Source organism: Coregonus lavaretus, assembly GCF_964263955.1.
Source record: "Coregonus lavaretus genome assembly, chromosome: 5".
NCBI classification, from domain to species: domain Eukaryota; kingdom Metazoa; phylum Chordata; class Actinopteri; order Salmoniformes; family Salmonidae; genus Coregonus; species Coregonus lavaretus.
In genome coordinates, this window is record NC_139992.1 from 27,065,034 (window position 1) to 27,087,689 (window position 22,656).

Consider the following 22,656-nt stretch of genomic DNA (forward strand, 5'->3'; position numbering starts at 1 on the left):
TGGGTGTTTACATTATCGCTCAGTAAATTTGTTTTCTTTGTAAATAAAATCAGCAAAATGATTGGCAATATCAGTTGGTTTTGTTATTGTTCTCCAGTCAACCTCCACACTAGATGGGCATGATGAGACAGTAAGCCCTTAACTGTATTCCATACCTTTTTTGAATAATTTTTTACAATCAATAAAAGCATTTTTTTAAATTAAATTATTTTCTTGCGATTTAATTTAACTGCATAATTGTGTCGTGTTCTATAATTAGATTTGGCAGCTAAGACTTTTGCCATATTTATTTCAGAAAATGCCTCACCCAGTTCATCATCAATCCATGGAGATGGACGAGCCCCAACTGTACTCTTTCTTACTGGGGCATGATGGTCCATTACCTCAGTGAGCAAATCAATAAAACATTCTGTAGCGTGATTTAAATCATCCTCTAGATAAATCAGCTCCCAGGGTACAGCAGTCAAATCATTTTGAAATAGCTCATGAAGAAATGTTTTAACATTTCTCTTGACCACAATCCTTGGGGGTTTCTTTGGAACCTTGGTGTTCATGGTTATGGTCACAATGTTATGGTCTGTCCAGCCCACTAGCATTGTCTGGATGTCGGGGTGGACTACAATGCAGACTTCAGAGATCTCTCTCATTCTTCCCCTCAGCTTCTCTCTCTCTCAATCAATTCAATTTAATCAATTTAAGGGCTTTATTGGCATGGGAAACGTATGTTAACATTGCCAAAGCAAGTGAAGTAGATAGTAAACAAAAGTGAAATAAACAATAAATATTAACAGTAAACATTACACTCAGAAGTTTCAAAAGAATAAAGACATTTCAAATGTCATATTATGTATATATACAGTGTTGTAACAATGTGCAAATAGTTAAAGTACAAATGGGAAAATAAATAAACATAAATATGGGTTGTATTTACAATAGTGTTTGTTCTTCACTGGTTGCGCTTTTCTTGTGGCAACAGGTCACAAATCTTGCAGCTGTGATGGCACACTGTGGTTTTTCACCCAGTAGATAAGGGAGTTTATCAAAATTGGGTTTGTTTTCTAATTCTTTGTGGATCGCTGTAATCTGAGGGAAATATGTGTCTCTAATATGGTCATACATTTGGCAGGAGGTTAGGAAGTGCAGCTCAGTTTCCACCTCATTTTGTGGGCAGTGTGCACTCTCTCTCTCTCTCTCTCTCTCTCTCTCTCTCTCTCTCTCTCTCTCTCTCTCTCTGTCTCTCTCTCTCTCTCTCTCTCTGTCTCAGTTTTTCTCTATCAGTGTTTTTCTCTAATCTCTTTCTCTCTCACTCTCTCTCATCCTCTCCTCTCCTCTCACTCATTCTCAGTTTTTCTGTCTTTCCACTGCCTTTCTCCCTCTCCCTCTCTTCTTTGCGCCATCTCTCCCTCACCCTGGCCCTTCTTTAATCAAGATGACAAGCTTATAAATCAATCGTTGATCCTGAGGCCAACATGCCGTCACACACACACACACACACACACACACACACACACACAAACACACAAACAAACGCACACACTTACACACATTCTTCTTCTGAGTCATGCAGGTCGCACCACTAAGTCGCGGTGTTCGCCAGGGGCCAATTGCATTAGACTAGACTGCTCAGCTGTAGTGATATATGACTAAATCTATTTTATTGTTGCTTTTATTTGTCATTTATGATAAAGTATGTGTTTTGTGGACAGATTTCTATTCCAGAACTGTGTAAGGTCAGGAAATATCACTTGAACTTTGCACTTTGCACTTGTAAACCCTCCCCGTTTCATGGATGTCTGTTGTTTTGCTTTCTGAGATGTTTTTTGCAAGCAAACACTTCCTCAGGTCAGGAGTTAGTTATTGGAATGTGGAAGTAAAATTAGTATTATTGGATTTACTTTAGTCAAGCTGTACCTATTCTTCTAAGGTTTCTGGTTGAAACCAAAATCAGAACATAGCGCTATTGTCCGTTTTGCGTAATCGGTGACCAATATCATTAAATTCCAACTGAACTCACTGTGGATGAAGAACTATTGCCTAGTAAGCAAAGCCTGTAAGCTACACTGATGTCATGTGAAGTGTCATGTGATTAATGTGATTATGGCTTTAGAGAGGAAGAGAGTGAGTTAGAGTCCAGAAATCACCATCCTGATTTTATTGGTTTTGTGACAGTCAGTATTTGGGGGCCGCTGATGGGCCCTTGGTCACATAGGGGCCCCCTCAGCCCCACTCGGCCCGATGTTTAAACTCTTATCAGAGGTGCTATTTCACTTTGTTGACTCCATTCAACACGGTCCCCCTGGGTCTTGTAAAATGTAGGACCATCAATAGTTTTCATATTCTTACAGGAGAGGTTGTGAGTTTACAGAGTGCTGTTGTGTTTTATGGGTCCTCGGGGACACCGTAGCGCTGTCTGTGGGCCTGGACATTAGCTTACAGAGAGAGGGTTAGGCAGAGTTCAGAGAGAACCCACTTCTCTAAATCAAACACACACTGAAATATACACACCAACACACACACACACACACACACACACACACACACACACACACACACACACACACACACACACACACACACACACACACACACATAAACACAGTAGAGATGTGTACACAGCAGGTTTGTCTTGACAGAACCTCTCCAGACTACTCTAAACCGCCCTATGCCACTCATACAACCCCCCCCCCCACACACACACACACACACACCATTAACAACACAAGTGGTTTATATCTCTGACCATCTGCTCATTAGGTTTGCCTCATTTAACAGGGACGCTCTGTGACATCATTACACAGGGACAGTCTGTCTGTCAGACTGTCAGTCTGTCTGTGTGTCTGTCTGTGCACTCTGGATGTCTCAGTACTTCAGATCACACAGAGAAGTCAGACGAACAAAGAATTGTAATTGGATAAAGACTCCTGTTAACTTGTCATTAGACCTTAGGGCCTACACTAATATATAGCACCCACATGGAAAATGTGCTCTGGGTAGAAGTCAACCTTAACCACTGATCTAGGATCAGCTGAGCTTACCTTCACTACATCTTAACTTTAGGGGAGAAAGTGCAAAACTGACCTAAGAGCAGTGTACTACCTGACTCCAAACAATGCACATCAGCTGTTTATTGCTAGAATGATCACCACACATCTGTTGAGTATTGGTATGCACGCCCTATTCTGTGGTGTTTTCCAATGACATAAGGCCCCACAAATTATTCAACCCACAAGTTATTTCCATAAAATGTCCATCATTATTCAAGCCAATGTTGATATATGTTATTCATGTTGTTAAAGTTGTCCAGACATCTCTTACCAGCGTTCACTCCACCCAAACACAAAGGATCAAAGACTGTCTCAAACCACACAATGAAGCTGACCCTCTGTCCCTCTCCTCTTCTACCAAAACCACCCCTCCCCCTCTTCCAACTGACCTCTTATATCAGCAGTAGCCCCTGGCAACACCAATAGGAACAGATGCTGTGGGGCTGGCCCGCCTTTTGACCCCCATTGACCTATGAACCCTCTTGTTTGTGAATGGACGGGTCATCCGATATGCGCCACCAGAACCATATAGAGTTTCTGGGCCTCACAAACTGCCTGAATTAGGGCTCGTTTTGAACCACAAATCTAGGATCAGATTTCCCCGGCTCCAATCCTAGCCTTACTATAAATGGGATTATGGAAATGACTGTCCTTACGGAAAAATCACATTATTTTACATGTGAAATTTAAACATGTAAAATTGAATTTCACAGGTGAAATCATGTGAAACCATGTGGTTTTGGAACACCTCATATGAGATAATTATTTCATTTGATGCCCTGCAAACAAAAATTAGTTGTTAGGATGTCCCTGGAACATCATACATATTTGACACACATGATTACATTGTTTATGTTTATTTATACAGTAATTATTATTCAACATTTCCTCACCTGGGATTTGAACTCAAAACCTCTTGGTTCACGGCATTCTGATCTTCCTGCTACTCTGATCAATAACTGATTTCACCTGTATTCCTATACTTTGGACTTCAAAGTAAATCTCAGCTTTGTTAAAAATACACTCAAGAAAAACTATTATATTTGTCATAGTGATTCAGGAGTAATATGAAAACAGAATAATACAAAAAAAACTAAAATTGCAGAAATAAGTAAATGAAATCAATGATGAGAGAAAAGTCAGATTAACTGATAACTAAAATAGCAGTGCAGATGGCACTCTTTTGCTAAATGCAGAGATGTATTATAAGTAATGACTATGTACTTCTGAGAATGTTACAGACTTTGTGGTGCAGCAGAAAGATCAGCTTACGCCTAAATATTGAGGTTGTGAGTTCAAATCCCAGGTGGGGTCATATTGAAAAGGCAGCACTAAGTAATCATGTTGATTAAAGATGTTTACACTATTTTGGCTGAACAGCGTACCACTTACCTTAAAACCCCCATACCATTTCAAATTTGACAAACTTTCACATCTAACTCTCATATGTAGAATTGCGTTTTCACGTGAAAAACATTCACATGTGAAAATCGGATTTGCATTAACACATGAATAACTTTCACATGTGAAAATCTAACTCTCAGTTTTATGTTGTCACATGTTATCACATTAACTTCACATAAGATCACATGTGATCACAACAAAATTAGTGTTTTTTCTGTTAGGGTGGCCGGAGACTTACAGCCTACTTCTCACAAACACAAAGGCCGTGTCACACTGAAATCCTTCCCCTCCAGATGTTATGGATGCATTGATCCGATGTAATAAGATGTGTACTTCCTGTGTGCTGATGGTTTCTCTATTGTGTGTGTCACAGGTACAGAGACCTAGTGGACACCACTCTAGCTGACAACAAGAAGCTGTCCTCGGAGGAGAAATGTCGCTTTGTTCTGCAGCAGTGCAAACTCCAAGGATGGCAGGTGCATACTGGTGTCACTGCTCCCCTATTCTCTGTCTCTCTCTCTGTCTCTCTCTCTCTCTCTCTCTCTCTCTCTCTCTCTCTCTCTCTCTCTCTCTCTCTCTCTCTCTCTCTCTCTCTCTCTCTCTCTCTCTCTCTCTCTCTCTCTCTCTCTCTCTCTCTCTCTCTCTCTCTCTCTCTCTCTGTCTTCACATTCTCTCTATCCACACTCTCTGCTCAAAAACATAGTATGGGAAGATAAATAATTTGAGCCCAGAATGAAATACTTTGAAATCCCATGGACTCCTCATTAAATCCTATTACAGCTGCCCCGCAACCAACCCCACTAGCCTTCACACACACACACAAACTAGAGTCCTGCATGGGTAAGTTTTTTGGAGCCGCACCCGGCCACATCAATTCCAAGCCCCACCCGATACCCGACATCAGGATAGATTTTTCTCCACAACCCGTCACACCCGCATGGAATTGTTCTAAGAGCCAATCTGTTACCAGCCATATGACAAACATCAATTTATTTAATTGTTTTCATGATTCCTGAGTAGTAGGCTATGTTTCCCCTTCCCTGCATGAATTAATTTGTCTGCATGTCTATTCAACATTTGGATAAAAGTAAACCATGCCATGAATTAAGAACGATAGGCTATCTTTTTTATTTTCACAATGCAATGCGTCACATTGACAACTTAAATCGCTTTAAGAAAAATAGCCTTCCAATTAGCCTTCTTACCTAATGAAAGCATATAGGCGACATAACACAACAATATCTTTACATTCAATATTATTTAGATAATCATAAAGTTCAATTTAAATGAACAATTCCCAGAATTGAATATAGGCTGCAAAAATAGGCTACTTTTATTTAGTAGCATATAGGCCTACTCAAACTTTAACCAGCCGCACCGGTTTACACTTTATATGGCCTGCTATGGTCTAAATGAACGAAAGCCTGAATAACGTAGGCTAATAATTAACTGATAATTAACTAAATTACATATCATAAATAAATACCTGCTTGCACTTTTTGCAGGCTGTGTATCCATCTACTGTCTTGTTGTCCTTCCAAACCGGGGATTTTCCAATAAATGGTATAGCCTATTCCCCCATCATAACCTCTCTTTTGATTTCTCTAGTTAGGCCTACATTAGCCATTTTGACGTGAGGTAGGCTAGCCAGGGAAAGTAAACTTGGCTATGTGTCGTTGCCTATTCTCACACGGGGGGAGGGAACATAAGCTCTCCACGTGGACAATTAGAATGTTTCAAGACACACAAATAATGGACAGTTTCCTGCTCCACACTCTCTCAACGCGTGTGTGGCTAGTAGCCTTGCCGCTCACAGAATGGAATTTGCAACACAACAAGCTCCTCGGTTTGTAAAAAGTGTAGGCCCTGTTATCTTGTTTTAAAACATTTCAAGCTGACCCGCGGTTTAAAATAATGTTTTCATTCCACCCGCCATCTGATTTTTTTTGCGGGTGACCCACGGGGAACAGTGGGTATCCGAACGGATGGAGGACTCTAACACACACACACACCAATAAGCAGTCTGGACCGGCCAATGGCATCTCCCCCCTCCATTCCCTGTGTGTGTGACCTCTTTGGGTCATGGTGGCTCCGGTTCACACACACGCAAACGCACACGTTCTCTCACAATGCCTCCCAGACACTTTCTCACTCGTACCCAGGCCAGACCCACACACAAACATTTCTGAGAAGTGGTGAGTATAGGAATGAATAGTCTGGGTGTGTTGGAGCATGTCGGCCCCTTGGCCTGTGCACCTGTCGGGACACATGGATAACTACAACAAACGTAATTAATCCTGGAACTGACTGAACCCCAACCCTCTGTCTGTCTGTCTGTCTGTCTGTCTGTCTGTCTGTCTGTCTGTCTGTCTGTCTGTCTGTCTGTCTGTCTGTCTGTCTGTCTGTCTGTCTGTCTGTCTGTCTGTCTCTCTCTCTCTCTCTCTCTCTCTCTCTCTCTCTGTCTGTCTCTCTTTCGCTCACTCTCTCTCTCTCGCTGTGTCTGTCTGTCTCTCTCTCTCTCCCTCTCTCTCTCTCTCTCTTTCTCTCTCTGTCTGTCTGTCTCTCTCTCTCTCTCGCTCTCTCTCTCTCTCTCTCTCTCTCTCTCTCTCTCTCTCTCTCTCTCTCTGGCTCTCTGTCTTTCTTTCTGTCTCTCTCTCTCTCTCTCTCTCTCTCTCTCTCTCTCTCTCTCTCTCTCTCTCTCTCTCTCTCTCTCTGTCTCAGATGAGCAGTAGAAAGGTATTTCTGAGGTACTGGCAGGCTGACCATCTCAACGACCGCTGCCACCAACTACACAGGAAGATCATCACCTGCCAGAAAGGTACAACACAACTTGTATCCCTGTGTGTGTGTGTGTGTGTGTGTACATGTGCGTATGTATTATTAACCCCTCTCTCCCCCTATCCTCTGTCAGTGATCCGTGGTTGGCTTGCCAAGCAGCGTGTGCGTCGTAGACTGTCATCCCAACAGACGGAGGACTGCAGTGTCCAGAGGTTCCTCCAGGGGGCAGAAGACCAGGGCCTGCACACCTACGACCACCTGGTCATCCAGAATGCCTCCAACATCACCCGCAAAAGCGACCACCAGTGCTGCCATGGCAATGGGTCACACGGCAACAGCCCACCCCTTGGGGAGAGGCCTGAGCCAGTTGGGAAAGAGGGGGACACACCCAAGAGGTAGGAGACCAACCCTTTCGCCCCTTGTAGAGAAGTTGCTTGTGGTGGTTTTGTGTTTCTTCATTGGTTTGAAGCTAATTGTATAATAATATAATATGCCATTTAGCAGATGCTTTTATCCAAAGCGACTTACAGACATGTGCGCATACATTTTTAAGTATGGGTGGTCCCGGGGATCGAACCCACTACCCTGGCGTTACAAGCGCCATGCTCTACCAATTGAGCTACAGAGGACCACTCTAATTGTATCATGTAATATAATGATTTAGACTATGTTCTGTAGCTGTTGCATCAATGTAAGTAATTCCAAACCTTCACAGACACTGTAAGGATTTCAAGGTCACAAGGTGTGTGTGTGTGCGTGCGTGCATGTGTGTGTTAAATGTGTGTCTATGTGCCTGTGTGTGTGTACAATGTGTGTGTCATGTGATGTGAGTAATGGTGTCATTGAGCCTGTGCTGGCTGGTGGCTTTAATTGCATATGATGATTGATAGTAGGATAATGAGATAAACCATCAGCATGTGGTAATGTTTCAACTCTGTCGCCGTGACGACATTCTGGCCTCCTTGCATTATACAGCTTTTAGTTGGCATGGCAACCATCGTTTAAAGCTTGGTGGCCATTTTCTTAAGTCTAGGCACTAGGGAAGGAGAGAGGCTGTCATTTTAGAATATATTCCTGTATTCCTTCTGAACATGGTAATAAGACAGAGATAAGCCTCCAATTGGCCTGTCTGATTGTGTTTGAAAATACAATTTAACACTGAGGTGTACATCCTGCAGAAAGAGGAAGGAAACACAGACACAACTGGTAACCCCCCCTTTCAGGCATCATTTTCTCTCTCACTCATTCTGTCATCATCAGTATTACATTTACATTTTAGCAGACAGTCTTATCCGTAGCAACTTACAGTAGTGAGTTCATACATTTTCATATTTTTTGTACTGGTCCCCCGTGGGAATCAAACCCACAACCCTGGCGCTTGCAGCGCCATGCTCTACCAACTGAGCTACATGGGACCCCTGTGGGAGTATCAGGGGTGAACAGGTGAGGGAGGGATGGTATGTGGAGAGGAGGAAGGGGGTTATGGGGAGAGAAGGTGTGGGGGAAGGGGGGTATGGTGGGGAGGGGAGGGGTGGGGGGTTCGCTGGGATCCCTGTGGGAGTGTCCCATGCCAGATTACTACGCTACTCCCACTTTTACCAAAGTCGGTAACCTCTTCAGACATACACACACAGACAGACAGACCCCCCCACCCCCACATGGTCCAGAGGGACCAACAGATGGCTTCCTCCAGATTATAGAAGGAAATATCAAACTCCAGAGTGAATATCATATCAAATCGAATCAAATCAAATCAAATTTTATTGGTCACATGCGCCGAATACAACAGGTGCAGACATTACAGTGAAATGCTTACTTACAGCCCTTAACCAACAGTGCATTTATTTTTAACAAAGAAAGTAAAAATAAAACAACAACAAAAAAAGTGTTGAGAAAAAAAGAGCAGAAGTAAAATAAAATAACAATAGGGAGGCTATATATACAGGGGGGTACCGGTGCAGAGTCAATGTGCGGGGGCACCGGCTAGTTGAGGTAGTTGAAGTAATATGTACATGTGGGTAGAGTTAAAGTGACTATGCATAAATAATTAACAGAGTAGCAGCACCGTAAAAAGGATGGGGTGGGGGGGGCAGTGCAAATAGTCCGGGTAGCCATGATTAGCTGTTCAGGAGTCTTATGGCTTGGGGGTAGAAGCTGTTGAGAAGTCTTTTGGACCTAGACTTGGCACTCCGGTACCGCTTGCCGTGCGGTAGCAGAGAGAACAGTCTATGACTAGGGTGGCTGGAGTCTTTGACAATTTTGAGGGCCTTCCTCTGACACCGCCTGGTATAGAGGTCCTGGATGGTAGGAAGCTTGGCCCCAGTGATGTACTGGGCCGTACGCACTACCCTCTGTAGTGCCTTGCGGTCGGAGGCCAAGCAGTTGCCATACCAGGCGGTGATGCAACCAGTCAGGATGCTCTCGATGGTGCAGCTGTAGAATTTTTTGAGAATCTGAGGACCCATGCCAAATCTTTTCTGTCTCCTGAGGGGGAATAGGCTTTGTCGTGCCCTCTTCACGACTGTCTTGGTGTGTTTGGACCATGATAGTTCGTTGGTGATGTGGAAACCAAGGAACTTGAAGCTCTCAACCTGTTCCACTACAGCCCCGTCGATGAGAATGGGGGCGTGCTCAGTCCTCTTTTTTTTCCTGTAGTCCACGATCATCTCCTTTGTCTTGGTCACGTTGAGGGAGAGGTTGTTGTCCTGGCACCACACGGCCAGGTCTCTGACCTCCTCCCTATAGGCTGTCTCATCGTTGTCGGTGATCAGGCCTACCACTGTTGTGTCGTCGGCAAACTTAATGATGGTGTTGGAGTCGTGCCTGGCCATGCAGTCATGGGTGAACAGAGAGTACAGGAGGGGACTGAGCACGCACCCCTGAGGGGCCCCCGTGTTGAGGATCAGTGTGGCTGATGTGTTGTTACCTACCCTTACCACCTGGGGGCGGCCCGTCAGGAAGTCCAGGATCCAGTTGCAGAGGGAGGTGTTTAGTCCCAGGATCCTTAGCTTAGTGATGAGCTTAGAGGGCACTATGGTGTTGAATGCTGAGCTGTAGTCAATGAATAGCATTCTCACGTAGGTGTTCTCTTGTCCAGGTGGGAAAGGTCAGTGTGGAGTGCAATAGAGATTGCATCATCTGTGGATCTGTTGGGGCGGTATGCAAATTGGAGTGGGTCTAGGGTTTCTGGGATAATGCTGTTGATGTGAGCCATGACCAGCCTTTCAAAGCACTTCATGGCTACAGACGTCAGTGCTACGGGTCGGTAGTCATTTAGGCAGGTTATCTTAGAGTCCTTGGGCACGGGGACTATGGTGGTCTGCTTGAAACATGTTGGTATTACAGACTCAGTCAGGGACATGTTGAAAATGTCAGTGAAGACACTTGCCAGTTGGTCAGCACATGCTCGGAGTACACGTCCTGGTAATCCGTCTGGCCCTGCGGCCTTGTGAATGTTGACCTGCTTAAAAGTCTTACTCACATCGGCTACGGAGAGCGTGATCACATAGTCATCCGGAACAGCTGGTGCTCTCATGCATGCTTCAGTGTTGCTTGCCTCGAAGCGAGCATAGAAGTGGTTTAGCTCGTCTGGTAGGCTTGTGTCACTGGGCAGCTCGCGGCTGTGCTTCCCTTTGTAGTCTGTAATAGTTTTCAAGCCCTGCCACATCCGACGAGCGTCAGAGCCAGTGTAGTACGATTCAATCTTAGTCCTGTATTGACTCTTTGCCTGTTTGATGGTTCGTCGGAGGGCATAGCGGGATTTCTTATAAGCGTCCGGGTTAGAGTCCCGTTCCTTGAATGCGGCAGCTCTACCCTTTAGCTCAGTGCAGATGTTTCCTGTAATCCATGGCTTCTGGTTGGGGTATGTACGTACGGTCACTGTGGGGACGACATCATCGATGCACTTATTGATGAAGCCAGTGACTGATGTGGTGTACTCCTCAATGCTGTCTGAAGAATCCTGGAACATGTTCCAGTCTGTGCTAGCAAAACAGTCCTGTAGCTTAGCATCTGCGTCATCTGACCACTTTTTTATTAACCGAGTCACTGGTGCTTCCTGCTTTAGTTTTTGCTTATAAGCAGGAATCAGGAGGATAGAGTTATGGTCAGATTTGCCAAATGGAGGGCGAGGGAGAGCTTTGTATGCGTCTCTGTGTGTGGAGTAAAGGTGGTCTAGAGTTTTTTTTCCTCTGGTTGCACATTTAACATGCTGGTAGAAATTAGGTAGAACGGATTTAAGTTTCCCTGCATTAAAGTCCCCGGCCACTAGGAGCGCTGCATCTGGATGAGCGTTTTCCTGTTGATTTATGGCCTTGTACAACTCATTCAGTGCAATCTTAATGCCAGCATTGGTTTGTGGTGTTAAATAGATAGCTATGAAAAATATAGATGAAAACTCTCTTGGTAAATAGTGTGGTCTACAGCTTATCATAAGATACTCTACCTCAGGCGAGCAAAACCTCGAGACTTCCTTAGTATTTGATTTTGTGCACCAGCTGTTGTTTACAAATATACACAGACCGCCACCCCTTGTCTTACCGGAGTCAGCCGTTCTATCCTGCCGATGTAGCGTATAGCCCGCTAGCTGTATGTTATCCATGTCGTCATTCAGCCACGACTCGGTGAAACATAAGATATTACAGTTTTTAATGTCCCGTTGGTAGGATAACCGTAATCTTAGGTCATCCAATTTGTTATCCAATGATTGAAGATTGGCTAATAGGATTGATGGAAGAGGCAGTTTACTCGCTCGCCGTCGGATCCTTACAAGGCACCCCGATCTACGTCCACGATATCTCCGTCTCTTCCTCACGCGAATGACGGGGATTTGGGCCTTGTCGGGTATCTGTATGATATCCTTCGCGGCCGCCTCGTTGAAGAAAAAATCTTCGTCCAATATTACAGCATGTAATGTTTGGTTGGAACCAGGATCAAACATCACCAGAAGGTGTGTTGGTCCATGGTGAGGGGAAGGAGAGAGAGGAGGAGAGATATAATGAGATGGGATGGAAAGAAAGAGAGGAAGAGAGAGAAATTGAGCAATAGAGGGAAAGAAAGCAATGGTGTTGAAAATTGAAAATTTGTTCATTTATGTTCATTTATTTATCATGTGGATATGATTTCCTGCTCCCCTCCAATAGGGTTGTGGAGAAGAGCGGGAGAAACCAAGATGGCTCGGTTAGTGGGGGGAGCCGGACTACCGGCCACTTCCGCTCCAGCTCGGTGCCCATCCCCCTGGCTATGGAGAACTTGGTACATTCCAGCCCTGGCCCATCCATCAAAACAGCCCTGCAGCAGGCGGTCTATAACACTGAGGACGGGGGAGGAGGTGGGGGCCTGGCGTCGCCACGGAAACAACCTCCCCCCAAACCCAAGCGGGACCCCAACACTCGTCTGAGTGCGTCGTACGAGGCGGTCAGTGCCGGACTGACCCTGGGACCCTCGAGAGAGAGTCCCACCCCCGAGAACTATGGGTCGCCTGCAGGGAGCCCCCCCAAAACACAGCTGTCACCTACGGATGGTAAACACAATTCTAACATACTTCTCAACTATCATTACCTCAGCCTTTATGTACCCCAAAACACAGCTGTCACCTACGGATGGTAAACACAATTCTGACATACTTCTCAACTATTATTACCTCAGCCTTTATGTACCCCAAAACACAGCTGTCACCTACTGATGGTACATATACACACTCCAACAGCCCAACTCATATAATCTAAACTTCTTTGAACCTCAAAACACAGCTGTCACCTACTGATGGTACATATACACACTCCAACAGCCCAACTCATATAATCTAAGCTTCTTTGAACCCCAAAACACAGCTGTCAGTGTGACTGTTGTGAACTGTTTCTCCTCTCATCTCTCCCCAGCTCTGTCCAAGCCGCGGCCCCACAGTGATGACTACACCACCATGAGGAAGGTGCCTCCTCCCAAGCCCAAGAGGAGCCCAAACACCAAGCTCACAGGCTCCTACGAAGAGATCAACGCTGCCGGCATTAACCTCCTCCAGCTGCGCCCTGCCGATGTCAAACTGGCCCTGCTGTCCCGCGCTGGGGGTCTGGGGGGTCTGGGGGGGTTGATGCAACGCACAGCGTCTGTGGATGGCCCACAGGGGGTGACACTGAGCCTGTACCATGATGAGGAGGATGTGTACATAGAGATGGTGGGGGCTCATGCCAGGAGTTACAGTCTGGGAGGGGGCCACCAGGACCCCCCCGACAGCCCCCAGCAGGGAGATGCCGAGGCCGTCTACGAGGAGATGAAGTACTTCCTGCCCGAGGAGGTGGGACTTCCGGTGGGACTTCCTGTGGGAGGCGCGGTTGCCGTGGCGACGGCCGCTGGGAATCTGGAGGTGTTAGGGTTGATGTTAGGAGGGTTAGGGTTGGGCTTGTCTCCCCCTCAGAGTGGGGAGGGGAAGAGGTCAGCGTTGGGGGGTGTAGCCACCACTATGGAGGCCCAAACATCAGCCACCGGAGGGGCCAGCAATATCCCTGCACCCTTCCCCAACCTGCTCCCACACCGCCCCCCTCTCCTGGTGTTCCCCCCCTCCCCCGTCACCTGCTCCCCTGCGTCTGACGAGTCGCCCCTCACCCCGCTGGAGGTGAAGAAGCTGCCTGTGTTTGAGACCAACCTGAACTACGTCGGCCCAGACAGCCCCCTCTCCCCCCAGTACTCCCGCCAGCGCGCTGACTCCTCCCCCTCTCTCTCCCTCCTCCTCCCAGACAAGCCCACTCCTCCTCTCACCCCTCCTCCTCCTCTCCCCAACGCCCTGCCTCCCCCCTACCGCCCACCCTCCCACTTCCCTTTCCCCCCAGAGTCCAGCATCCTCTCCCTTACCCGGGCTGCTTCCGTCACGGGCGGTGGCAGCTCGGACTCTCCCAAACCCTCCTACTCCTCCTCCTCTTCCTCCTCTTCTCATAGGGCAGGAGGGGAAAAGCCCCCTCCCTACTCTCCGGCCAAGTCCACCCGTCCAGAGCCACGCCGCGCCCACTCCTGCTCCTCCTCGCCCCTGCTGTTCAACCCAGCCAACGGGAGACCCCTGACCAGCCCTCAGCCAGCCCTGGACGAGCTCAACACACTGTTCAGCTCCGGACGCAGCCTGCTCAAGAAGACCACTACAGGACGCAAGATGAGGGAGGGAGGTGAGTCAGAATGTAACACACACACACTCTCAAGCTCTTTCCATTGCTTCTCACACTTCTCCTGAGCCTAAAAGGTAGCTACATAACGTAGAGCGTATCCCAACAGTTCTTTAACAGCGAGAAGCTCTCCCCGTCCCTCTCTCCTCTCTGCTTTCCCGGCGTTAACCTTTGTTTTTCATTGAAGGTGCTCCATCAGTCAGATTTATGAGGCAGCATTGGGCCGACCCTGACCACGCCTGGACACTGCCCCACCGTAGGGAAGGGAGAAAGGGGGAGGCAGACAGATTTCCTCTACCTCTCTATGTAATCACTCACACACTGTCTCATACTCCTCCTGACCCTCCCCCCCGGCCTATACACACACACATACACATCTGACCCAGAACACCCCAGAACCATGTGTGTGTGTGTATGTGTGTAAAGGCAACAGAGCAATCCCTCTCAAATAGGGGGCAGAACAGAAGTGTTGATAGGTTGGCACCTCCCCGAACCCCATCCCATTCCCCTGGGACCGCCCCTTTTTGCCACCCTCCATTTTGAAATGAGTACAATGTGTTCGTACTTTGCCTATAACTGCAGTGATTTAAAGAGACAATTTTACAAAACAAATGTATGTTCAAACTCTTCCCTTCAACACTAAATATGATATGATTTATGAACACAAGCCATAACTGTTAGATCATTAAGAAACATTAGACTCTTTCTCTTTGTTAACACTCTGGACACAGGAATACACTCACTACTGTAGTCACTCCTCACACAATGAAGGGGGAGATGACTTGAGGACAGAATACAGTGTAGCAGAGATATCCTTCTTTAATCTAAATAAGTAATTGAGGACTTGAAGAATGGCACTAACTCTACTTATGAGATATCCCCCAGAATGCTTTGGGCCTTAGAACCCAGATAGAAACAGAAACACACAGGCTGACGTGTCACTTCTTTCCCGCTCAATGTCACATACATAGAAATAGAATGAACCATCAAGGCAAATTGACCTGAATGGGGATGCCTGTTATAGTTATTATTTCTCTGTGGTCATGTGATTACTTCCGGTAGTGGTCTACATTAGGGCCCTAACCCTTCATCTGTCCAGTGAAACCCCTGGCGTCATGGAAACAGTCTGCATGCAAGAGGAGGCTGGTAGTCAGGGTCTTGACCCCTGTGTTATTTTGAGGAGTGATGGCGGGGGATCTGAGAACGGGAGATGCCGCTGGGCTTAACGGGACAGCCTGCTTCCGTTCCCTCCCCTGCGCTAAACAGTTATCTGTGATACCCGACGCTCCGGGGTGGCCCCAGGGATTAGGGGAAGTATCCCAGCCATGCCTGTGACAAGCAGCTGTTTCCCCCCTGCCTGCTCCTCCTGGGAGATATAGGAACGCTGCAGGAATGCCATGGGGAAAGGGCAGGTGGCGACGGGGCATTCCCAAAGAATCTTCTGTCTCAGGAGAAACATTCCCTTCGATTTATGCACACACTTACACACAATTAAACAAACACATACCACTCTTTCATTTAACTTTTCACTCACACACCTCTCTCTCTCTCTCTCTCTCTCTCTCTCTCTCTCTCTCTCTCTCCTCATCCCCTACACACACACACACACACACACACACACACACACACACACACACACACACACACAGTGGCACCTGTTTTGTGGGAGAATTCTGGTGGTTATATTTAGTCCTCTTGTGACCAGGAGTCAGGCATTCCCAATATGGGTTGGCAGAATTCCCATCACACAACACATACAGACACACAAACACACACAACACACATACACACGACAAACACACACACATTCTGTCTGAGAGGGTCCTCTGAGCTGGTGGGCCTGGTAGGGGGGCAGTTGATTCTGGATTATCGTCCCAGGATTCTGGGATGCAGAAGAGGCATGGGCTTTTGGGGGGCTTTAGACTAGACTAGACTTACAGTTTAATATTAAACATCCAATTAAATGCATGGAAACAAACCAATGGCAGTAAAATTGTAATGTGCATGCATGCGTGTGTATGTGTGTGTGTGTGTGTGTGTGTGTGTGTGTGTGTGCGCGTGTCTCCTCCCAGGGTTCAACTCCAACATCAACCTGCCAGGTAGAGAGGAGCACCCAGGCTCCACCCCCACCTCCTCGTCTCCGCAGCTACAGGACAAGAACGCCAACAACCACGCCCCCCCCTCCCCAAGCCCCACCCCCATTGAGAACGGCAACCGGCTGTCCAACGGTAAGCGCCGATGGAGGGGTTGGGGTCATGGTGGGGTCAGGTGAAGCGGTGAACGGTAGGGGGTAAAGAGGAGGAGGAGAAGAGAAGAGAGGAGAACGATCCCAATAATTCCTTTGGTTCCTCCTCGTCTCCTCTCCTCTCCCTCATGATCACTGAGGGGTGATACCAATATGACTTCTGTCACCTACATTAGCCAGCAAGGTCACATTGGTGAACCCACAGGGACATAAAGGGGACACTTTAAGACTATTGGGACACGACCACCGGTCTTTTTCAGGATGTGTAGTAGCGTACTAAATCACATAGATCTTATGTTATTGCATATTGCTTCTATCACATATGGGCCATATCTGGCCTCTCAGACTGGTGATAACCATGAAGAGGAGATGAGGAGAGGAATCTGTTAAAAATACTATTGGAATATGACCCGGGGGATTGAGGGGTGTATAAGGTAAGAGACCATAGACATATAGGATATGATGAGTAGGAGGTCTAGGCCATACTAGACACTAACTCTGGAGTTATGAGTGTGATGAAGCCACCAGCCCACCTGGAGTCTGTAATGGAGGGAGGATGAAGGGAGAATGAAGGGAGGATGGAGGGAGGATGGAGGGAGGATGAAGGGAGGATGAAGGGAGGATGGAGGGAGGATGAAGGGAGGATGGAGGGAAGATGGAGGGAGGATGGAGGGAGGATGAAGGGAGGATGGAGGGAGGATGAAGGGAGGATGAAGGGAGGATGTAGGGAGGATGGAGGGAGGATGAAGGGAGGATGGAGGGAGGATGGAGGGAGGATGAAGGGAGGATGGAGGGAGGATGAAGGGAGGATGAAGGGAGGATGAAGGGAGGATGGAGGGAGGATGAAGGGAGGAGGGTGGTTGTTTATAAGAGACAATTGAGGGTCATATGATCACTGTTTAACCTTAGACGAGTCAGCCCTAACACCACAACACTGAGAGAGAGAGAGAGAGAGAGAGAGAGAGAGAGAGAGAGAGAGAGAGAGAGAGAGAGAGAGAGAGAGAGAGAGAGAGAGAGAGAGAGAGAGAGAGAGAGAGAGAGAGAGAGAGAGAGAGAGAGAGAGAGAGAGAGAGAGAGAAGAGAGAGCGAGAGAGAGAGAGAGAGAGAGAGAGAGAGAGAGAGAACCGATTGCCCTTTATGGTTGTGAGGTCTGGGGTCCGCTCACCAACCAGGAATTCACTAAATGAGACAAACACCAAAAACATCCTCTGTGTACAATGTAAAACACCAAATAATGCATGCAGAGCAGAATTAGGACGATACCCGCTAATGATCAAAATCCAGAAAAGAGCAATTAAATTCTACAACCACCTAAAAATAAGTGATTCTCAAACCTTCCATAACAAAGCCATCACCTACAGAGAGATTAACCTGGTGAAGAGTCCCCTAAGCAAGCTGGTCCTGGGGCTCTGTTCACAAACACAAACAGACCCCATAGAGCCCCAGGACAGCAACACAATTAGACACAACCAAATCATGAGAAAACAAAAAGACAATGACTTGACACATTTGAAAGAATTAACAAAAAAACGGAGCAAACTAGAATGCTATTTGGCCCTAAACAGAGAGCACACAGTGACAGAGTACCTGACCACTGTGACTGACCCAAAATTAAGGAAAGCTTTCACTATGTACAGACTCAGACTCAGTGAGCATAGCCTTGCTATTGAGAGAGGCCGCCGTGGCAGACCTTGCTCTCAAGAGATGCTATGTGCACACTGCCCACAAAATTAGGTGGAAACTGAGCTGCACTTCCTAACCTCCTGCCAAATGTATGACCATATTAGAGACACATATTTCCCTCAGATTACACAGACCCACAAAACATTTGAAAACTAATTCAATTTTGATAAACTCCCATATCTATTAGGTGAAATACCAAAGTGTGCCATCACAACAGCAAGATGTGTGACCTTTTGTCACAAGAAAAGGGCAACCAGTGAAGAACAAACACCATTGTAACACCCTTTTGTACTTTAACTATTTGCACATCGTTACAAAACTGTATATAGCCATAATATGACATTTGAAATGTCTCTATTCCTTTGGAACTTTTGTGAGTGTAATGTTTACTGTTTATTTTTGAATGTTTATTTAACTTTGGTTTATTATCAATTTCACTTGCTTTGGCAATGTAAACATGTTTCCCATGCCAATAAAGCCCTTTGAATTTAAATTGAGTGAGTGAGTGAGTGAGTGAGTGAGTGAGTGAGTGAGTGAGTGAGTGAGTGAGTGAGTGAGTGAGTGAGTGAGTGAGTGAGTGAGTGAGTGAGTGAGTGAGTGAGTGAGTGAGTGAGTGATTGAGTGAGTGAGTGAGTGAGAAAAGGCAGGAGGGAGAGGGGTGGGAGGAGAGATAGAGTGGATGCTGGGAGATGAAGAATGAGAGACAGACAGACAGACAAAGATGAAGGGAGGAGATAGATACAAGAGAGTAGACAGGAGGTATTAAATGGGTTGACCCAGAAGCTGAGAGTGATTCAGTATTACAGTGTAAGTCTAGAGTGACAGAGTACTTTCCTCCCCTCCACTGTAAGGCTGTTTCCTTCCTCAGGCAGTCTGTTTATCCATCTCTCCACTTCTGTCTTACATAGTGGCTCCACTGGCTGATGGCGTTCTCTCCTGTGTGTGTGTGTGTGTGTGTGTGTGTTTTACGTTTGTTTGTGTGTGTGTGTGTACTTGTTGTCTGTTCAGGGTCAATGGAAGATGAGGGTCACACCAAGTCAAACTCTTCCAGCTCATCGTCTCTGCACAGGCATATGGACAGCCATCACACTCAGGTAAGCACACACACACACTTACAGGCGCAAACACACTGTTTGTGAGACTGAGGTTCTCCTCCTTACTGTATTGGTGGTTACAGTAGCCCTGGCCCTTCTGTTGTGTAACCTTATTTAGGATTTACTCTCTGTGAATATGCTGGCATTACAGCACTGCCCTTTCATTGTGGAGAGTGAAACTGACCTGCCTGCCCCACACACACACACTCACACTTGGGATGTGTGTCAGGCCCGCTTGTCTGTTTTGGGTGTTGTTGTTTTCCAGTAAGAGTAACAGTAGCAGTATCCTAGTTCCCCTAGGATCAAGGTCACATAACCAAGCGGAAACCATGAAGCGCCTTGACAGTTGATAAACACACACACACCCACACACACCTGCGCTGTGAGACTTAATAATTCAAGTAGGGCATGAAATATTCACTGAGACAGAATCAATCCTACTGCGAGAGACGATCGCAACACCAATAACACCTAGGCAGTAAACAAGACACAACCTTACTCCCTGACACCAGATCCTGGACTAACTCTCTTTTCTACCACTACAACTATCCCAAACCAGTTCTCTTAACACACACACACACACACACACACACACACACACACACACACACACACACACACACACACACACACACACACACACACACACACACACACACACACATACACACACACACACACACACACACACACACACACACACACACACACACCACTACTACCACCACCACAAACTAGTGGAGGATACATGTATTTTTCCTGACAATGTAAACCTGACCAGGACCCAGAGAGTTTCCTGGTCAGGTTACATGTTCAGGAGGGAAGACTCCTGGCTCCACATAACCCACATCACTGTAACTGTCCTCTCTGACTGACTTCTCACATAGCCAAGGTCAAATCCATAGGCTGATGTAGAGTAGGAATCAAGTCATAATGACAAGATTTCAATTTAATATAATGGACATCAGTTAAAACCGACCAATATTTCATCTTTCCTCCGGTTTACCCTGACATTGTCTGCCTCAACCTTTCCTCAACCTGTCCTCAACCTGTACTCAACCTGTCCTCAACCTGTCCTCAACCTGTCCTCAACCTGTCCTCAACCTGTTCTCAACCTGTCCTCAACCTGTCCTCAACCTGTTCTCAATCTGTTCTCAACCTGTCCTCAACCTGTCCTCAACCTGTCCTCAACCTGTTCTCAATCTGTTCTCAACCTGTCCTCAACCTGTCCTCAACCTGTTCTCAACCTGTCCTCAATGTGTCCTCATCAGGAGATTCCAGGATGCAACCACTCCCCATAATCCACATTGTTAAAACACAGGGAAAATCATTCTACATAATTATTGATTGGATCTGATAGGGATTAAAATGCGAGTTAAGATTAGGTGCACATAGCTAGGAAGCGAACAAGAATATTCCTAGCGGCATTCCGAACGGCTCAGGGCACAGTATTCCCATGAGATTCCCTGGAATGCTGAGGAGGCACACGATGTTCCCGTTCCCTGTGATAGCTAATGGAGTATGGGCTCTATCCATTATAGAGATACACACAGAGTGATTGCTCCTGAAAAGGCTGGAAGATGCCCCCTGTCTTGTGTGAGAGAGGGATGCGAGTTTTGTATGACTGAGAGAGACAGGGGCATCACTGACTAGATCTATGGAGCTCCTTAGTGTGTAGTGTAAAAGATTGATGTTCCAGCACATTCTGTTAAAGCAGCTGTTGAAACAATAACAAGGCATAATCCCCGCCCCTGTTTTGGTAAAAAGCTTAGGGATGGGCTGGAAAAACGTAACCACTCTATAATTCATGGAAAGAGCTATGGATGCAAGGACTGACCATCCATGATATCAAAATTATACTTTTAACCATGTTTTGAGGTTTTATAGTGTTTGTTTACATTTACTTCGTTTATAAACATTGGAGTAAAACAAGCTTATATTTACAAGTTATATTCTTCAAGAATCAATGTGTACATGTCCAAAAATGGATGTGGCAACTGCAGATTGCCCTTTTAGTTATTCTTACTCTGGCTTAAAACAGCTCCTGACAGAGTAGCACTCTCTAGACGGGTTCATTCTGGAAGTACTCTCTTTCACTCTCTAAGCTACTCTCTGGTGTCTCTAAACATGTATTCTTTCCTTCTCTGAACATTGAATGTCTCCCTAACATGGTGTCATGTGGAACATGCATTCCCTTTTTTATGACTGGAATATGCCATGGTACAAATCCACGGAAGCATTCCATGACACCGGCATGTGATAGTCAAAGAACACGGTATGCATTCAGCATATGTCAGGTGCCATGCAGTGCTTACTGCTCTTACTGTATGTCCTCAATGGGTCTTTGGCCCCATTGAATCTTGACTGGAGTGTATTGGGGAATTCTGCTCTCTCTCTCTCTCTCTCTCTCTCTCTCTCTCTCTCTCTCTCTCTCTCTCTCTCTCTCTCTCTCTCTCTCTCTCTCTCTCTCTCTCTCTCTCTCTCTCTCTCTCTCTCTCTCTCTCTCTCTCTCTCTCTCTCTCTCTCTCTCTCTCCTCCCTACTAAAGGATATGGCTGTCTTTCTCTCTTTATCTTCTTCCAGAGGGGTCATCTCAACTTCTCGCCCTTCGGTGCGGGGGCTGCACTCTAAGGCAGGGCAGGCACGGGGAGCACCCCTCACATTAGGGAAGGGGTGAGTGTGGTTGACCGTATCGTACCCTACCTTGCTGCTCTCCCTCCCTCTCCCTTCCACACTTCCTCTTCTTGTACAACCCACTTCGTGTATCCTGTCACCCTGCTCCCAGGATAAGTTATCCCTAACCACAGATCTAAGATCAGACTGTCATCCCTGTAATCCTAATCTTAACCATTAGGAGGGGAAAACTGATCTTGAATCAGCGTGTATAAGGGGCAACTTCATCCTACTCTCTTCCGCTCATCGCTCAGAAAGGAAACTGCAGCTCTGGGTTTAGACTATGTGCTCCACTCTCTGGTCTGAGCTAAGGGGTGGGGGTGGGGGTGGGGGGGGGAGTGATCCCTAGTTAAACCCCTAACCCTCAGTCACCTACTACAATATGTTAATCTGAAAGGATTGGACAGGTTTATGCAATATGGCGAAAACTCCACCAAGCCAATAGGAGGGAAAGCTAAAGCAATTACTGTATTGTTAATTCCATGAAATTCCTATGGGGGAGGGGGTAAATTATTACTCATGTTTTAGGGCATGAATTAGAGAAGGAAGTGTGTAGAGTTAGGTAGAAAGATGAGGTGGAGTTAGTTA

General features: G+C 46.4%; 1 protein-coding gene across 1 annotated transcript in view; it reads left to right on the plus strand.

Annotated features, from left to right (window-relative positions):
- Positions 1–22,026, plus strand: part of myo16 (myosin XVI) — a gene marked incomplete at both ends in the record, with an annotated part of 152,201 nt that extends 130,175 nt beyond the window's left edge. Inside the window, 8 exons of the mRNA XM_084161983.1 lie at positions 4,822–4,924; positions 7,170–7,266; positions 7,360–7,621; positions 12,368–12,747; positions 13,106–14,377; positions 16,447–16,602; positions 19,311–19,396; positions 21,979–22,026. Coding sequence (XP_084018109.1) covers positions 4,822–4,924; positions 7,170–7,266; positions 7,360–7,621; positions 12,368–12,747; positions 13,106–14,377; positions 16,447–16,602; positions 19,311–19,396; positions 21,979–22,026 — 2,404 coding nt within the window. The remainder of the gene's footprint in view (positions 1–4,821; positions 4,925–7,169; positions 7,267–7,359; positions 7,622–12,367; positions 12,748–13,105; positions 14,378–16,446; positions 16,603–19,310; positions 19,397–21,978) is intronic.
- Positions 22,027–22,656: the final 630 nt, after the last annotated feature.